Source organism: Beta vulgaris, chromosome 4 (genome assembly GCF_026745355.1).
Source record: "Beta vulgaris subsp. vulgaris cultivar EL10 chromosome 4, EL10.2, whole genome shotgun sequence".
Classification (NCBI taxonomy): domain Eukaryota; kingdom Viridiplantae; phylum Streptophyta; class Magnoliopsida; order Caryophyllales; family Amaranthaceae; genus Beta; species Beta vulgaris.
Genome location: NC_079205.1, coordinates 38,030,772 through 38,036,172, shown reverse-complemented (window position 1 = coordinate 38,036,172; position 5,401 = coordinate 38,030,772). Strand labels below are relative to the sequence as shown.

Below are 5,401 nucleotides of genomic sequence, written 5' to 3'. Positions count from 1 at the left end.
TAGCATAGTCTAAACTCCAGAAGACGTATTAAGATTATTTGCTGCGCAACTAATTGTTCTTTTATTTTTCTTATGATTCTAAATTTAGAGAATAGTATATATTATACTCTATCAACAATAAATTTTTAGATTACAAGAATTTAATATACATATATATATTTATAAAAAGCGAGTACAAAAAATGGTAATATTTTTTTTAATAAGGTAATGAGAAACTTGACAAGTTAGGAGGAACAAACGGGATCCTAACTTATCAAGAATAAAAATCGATCTCAAAATCTACTGGAACCGAGGCAAGATTTAACCACTAACCTATTCCTCATTCTCAATATGTCTACAATTAGAAATTTACGAAAAAAAGGATATCATAGTAAGGAAAAGGAAGTCTGAACAAAATCATACATAAAGGACAAGAGAAAAGCGTATAATGAGTTCCTTAGTAGCTAAGGGTATGATTGTTTAGTCAATGGATCGGACGCAAAAAGATTATTGCACATATTAAAGTGTACCTTAATACCATAGTCACAGAAAAGCAAGTGTAAACAAGCTAATTGGAGATTCATTTGCCTTATCTTTTCCTGTGTCCTTTTTTTTTACACTGGTCCATATAAAGTTTAGTCCCACTTCATTATAAATCTTCATAAAGCTATCCAATATATGCACCTCCATAACCTCATCAATTCCAAAGAAACATCCACCTCAATCATACACACACTAATTTCAAACACAAAATCTTCAACTTAGAGCATAGATATACTCGAGTTTTGGTAATACAAGTGTGTTTTCTTTATTAAACAGTGTTTTCCGCTACTCATCTAAGCCTGTTTGGCAATAGCGTTTGAGGTAGCAAGTAGAGGTTAGACACAGGTTAAGCTCCAAACACGTAAAACTATCTCCAATCATTATTAGACCGCACTGCTTAATATCTTGAGTGAAACAAGCACCTTAGCAGTTGAGTCAAGTAATTAAGAGATTACTCATCGCGTAGTTGTACTTGTACTATATAATCATGTACCGGTTGAGTAACACAGTAATAGGTTTCCTAAACCTATTCTCTCTTCTAGCATCTATCCCCATCATCGGAGCCGGGCTATATATGGCGAAAGACAGCACGACATGCGTGAATTTCCTTCAAACTCCGCTACTCGTAGTCGGCTTCATTATCCTCATAGTGTCCCTAGCAGGGTTCATTGGCGCCTGCTTTCACGTAGCGTGGGCGTTGTGGGTGTACTTGGTGGTCATGTTGCTACTCATTGTGGCTTTAATGGTAATAACGGTTTTTGGGTTTATAGTTACCAGCCAAGGGGGTGGTGATCGTGTCTCAGGTAGGATATACAAAGAGTTTCACTTACAAGATTACTCCCCTTGGTTAAGGGACCGAGTGAATAACCCTAAATATTGGAATAATATTAGGGGTTGTATTATGGGCTCTAAGACTTGTGCTAAAGTTGCTGCTTGGACTCCTGTTGATTATCTTAGGAATGATATGACCTCTATTCAGGTACTTACTCCCTAAGCTTTTTTTTTTTTTTTTTTTTTTTGAAATAAACATTTTCTTTAGATAGGTTACTATATATCATTTGGTCTCTTTAAAAGGTCTCAACTTCGATCAACATGAAACATTTCTTCTTTGGATTTCTTTTCAAAATGGTGATCAACTGAATTAATCAAGTAATTTAGTCGGAGTTTCACATGCATGATTCTAGTGCTCCTTTTGTTTTAAATAAATTATCAATCAATCATTCCTTTGAGGTTGGGTGGGGAGAGAGTGAAAAGAGGAGTTTACAAAATGTTCTCAACAAATGTGAAAGGTTCAATATAATATAATGAGTTATTTGGTACTTTTGATTGGTTTAATAGGTAAATTTTGGATTAAGAACCGATTTTTGAGAAAATACTTTTTGAAGTTGGGATCACTTTATATATTTTGACCGAAATTAAGAGCTTTCATAGCAAAATGACTATTATTTGAACATGTGTTGTCTTTTTTTTTCCCTTTTTTCTCCACTTTAATATTGTTATGTGTAGTACTTGGTTTTAACAATTTTGATATCCTGTTTGAACTTTTGTTTTTCAAAATAATGATAAGAATTGAAGTATACAATTAATCATTTGTGAGGTGAATAATAATTATAATTACAATAATAATAATGATAATTATTTAAGTTATTGGTTCTTTGTCCCCTTGCCCATAGGGAGGGGTGTTTGTATGAGGTATGGTCGTTTGGAGTCCTGAAGCGGGAATGGCTTTTATCAAGGAAATAAAATATTGCAGTAGGAATTCATTTATTGTTTCTTTGCATTTCAAATTCAATATTCATCATGCTCTCTGGTAAACTTGCAATTCTCCGAAAGGCATCTTTTAAATCTTATGTTTTCCTACTTTATCAATAAAGTTTTTACTTTTTTACATATTTTGCTAGAAAAAGTAGATGGCTAAACTAAAGAGAAAGACAAGAGAAAGTGAATAATATTACCAAACTCACATTAACTTTTCAGTCCAAAGGGTAACATTTGTCAATAAAAATGTTGCAGCAACTTACTATGAGCTTTGGCAACACAATGATCTCATTAACCTTAATTAATGTTTGAAGTCTTTGGTGAAGAAAAGTGATCTTCCATGCTCTTATTCTGCATCTATCTTATAAATGTCAATATTAAATAATTTAACAGTATTACTATACAACCATACCATCAATAATAAACATAAAATAAATTTTCTAGAATAGATTAGAAGATTAAGATTAAATTACCATTATCAGTGTTGTTAATTCTTATTTATTGTTCAATAATTCCCCCCTTAGATTGCATATACTTCCTCCGTTTCATTTCAAATACAACAAATGGGTATTATTTGTGAGATATAAAATATTCATTTGTTAAATTTAAAACGAAACGGAGGAAGTATCAAATTTCAGAAGTAAAGTTTAATTAGTTTATAGCACTAAGTAGTAGTGTGATTACGTGTAGGAATAACGAATAAGAACGACTTACACGCAAAGATAGTCCCGACTCTTTAAGTTTTAAGTATATATTTATAATAAAAATAAGGTTACACCATATTTAATATTTTACATAGCTACGCTTAAATTTCCACTATTAGATTGTTATGACTTTGATTACCGTGTTTTATATCAATTATGGGGTTCATCATGAACAGTCAGGATGCTGCAAGCCACCAACATCATGCACCTATGGGCAAGAAAACGTGATGGTGACCCAAGATCCGGATTGCTACAAGTGGAACAATGATCCGAATTTGTTATGCTATGAGTGTGATTCTTGTAAGGCAGGGGTGTTGGAGACCATAAGGAGGGATTGGCACAAACTTTCTGTTCTGAATGTAGTCATGCTTATATTGCTCATTGGCATTTACTCCATTGGTTGTTGTGCCTTCCAAAATACTCGTCGGGCTGAATCCGATTATCCGTATGGCCATAACCGCATGATGAAAGTTAGACCTCGATGGGACTTCTACTGGTGAGCTATTCATTGACATTATCACCATAAAATACTATCGTTTTGAATTGAAGTTATATAACACATTATGATCAACCAGTATATTTTCTTGTCTTAAGGTGATTTTAGTTTGATTTCTTTGCTTCTATCAATGTTCTTTTTATATAAACTTCTGTTAACAAAAAAGATGGCAATACTATTTCAGGTGGAGATGGTGGCGTGATAGAAGAGAACAGCTTTGGTAGTTTAAGTATTATGCAACTCTTTTAAGCATATCTTTAGATTGAGGGATCCAAATTAAAGTGGTGCTATTGTCCTTGTGCTTGTTCTTGGTTCCTTCTTTTTGTACAAAGGGTCAGCTCTTTTTCTCCAGCTAAGCTTGTATCTATTTAGATAGGGTTGTATCCATTTACTTATGAAGTTATGGCTATCATTCTTACAAAGTGAGGAAGACTAAATTTTGTACAAATTTTATCATATATGTGGTTCAGTGGTTGTACCGTCAGTATGACAAACTCAATGTTGGTTTTTTTTTAATTACGTACTGCTCGTTTGAAGGACTCTAGCTGAGCAAAATTCGTACACTGAAAAGTTTAAATGAGTAAAAATAATCTTAAGTGTATCGTGTATTATATATAGTAAAATTCTTAAATGATCCTGTATGGTCCACACAATAACTTATTGTGGTCCATATGCCCGTAAGGAAAACTTCCTAATGCACGTTACTTCAGACGTGCAAGAGTCCCAATAACGTATTGCTTCCTCTCCCTCCCAAGTCCCACTTTCTTCTTACTCTTTCTTTTCTCTCTCCTCTTCTAACATATTTGAACTATCACAATACTTCTTCCTCTCTCCTCATTCTCTCCTTTTTTTTTTTCTTCCATAGCTTCTCGATCTCTTTGATTTCTCTTTCCGTTTTTAATTTTTAATGTTTTTCTTCTTTCTCTCTCCATAAAATATGTCGATCTCTTGATTTCGACTATTTTTTTCTCTCTCCTTTGTTTTTCCTTTTGCAATGGCGAGAACAAGAGGCGGCAGTGGCATTGGGAAGAGAAACATTATTAATTCAGGTAGCTTTTATGAATTTGTTGAGATTTTACCGTATGCATTATGTATTAGTTGTTGTTTCGTTTTATTAATTGAAGCTTTGTTGTCATTTTTATGCTATTGAACTAGATGATGCACTTGCTTTTTAGGATTTAGAACTCGAATTTTCGATTAAATTTGTTGTTTGAGTTAGATTTTCTGCTTTTAGTTGTTCATATGATGCGATTAACAAAATTATAACTCGAAACTATGATTACATTTGTTTTGTGAAATTTGTAATTGAAGTGTGGTATATTTTGACGTATGTATTGCATACTGGGAGTTGTTTGATTTTCGTTTCCTTAATTGAAGTTAGATTTCGTTTTTAGGTTTTTGAGCTGGATATTGCGTTTGTTTTTTAAGTTTTAGAACTTTAATTTTCAGTTAACTTTGTAATATGGAGTTACACTTGTTTTGTGAAATGTGAAATTTGTAATTGAAGTTTTGTAAGGATTTTAGAACTTGAATTTTCAGTTCATTTTGTTTTTTAGGGTTTAGAACTTTTTGATGTGTTAAGATAAAAAGAAGAAAATTTTGAAGTTTAGCAATGCAGATCCATTGGAAAAGAAGAAGGCTAGTAATCCTGAAAAAGGTAACTATGATATATTTAATGGTTACTATATTCTTAAAAAAGTGTTTCTAATGTAAAAGGTTTTCAATGTTTGGTTTTAATTTTATTGTTAAAATAATAAGGCATAAATTATATAGAAAGTAAAGGTCACTATAAGTTTGTTAGCTGTCACTATATGCTTTGCATGAGTTACTTCTTTTCTACATATTTGTTATCTTATTTTCTCTTTGGTCTTGTGAAGTGAAAAAGAAGAAAGTTGATAAGGCCCCCAAGGAATCTACTAAG

General features: G+C 32.4%; 1 protein-coding gene across 1 annotated transcript; it reads left to right on the top strand.

Annotated features, from left to right (window-relative positions):
- Positions 1-589: 589 nt before the first annotated feature.
- On the top strand, positions 590-3,902 carry LOC104883701 (tetraspanin-6). The gene is made up of 3 exons (XM_010668257.4): positions 590-1,501; positions 3,161-3,480; positions 3,665-3,902. Exons 1-3 carry the CDS (start codon positions 1,010-1,012, stop codon positions 3,702-3,704), a joined length of 852 nt encoding a protein of 283 aa, XP_010666559.2. The 5' UTR covers positions 590-1,009; the 3' UTR covers positions 3,705-3,902.
- Positions 3,903-5,401: the final 1,499 nt, after the last annotated feature.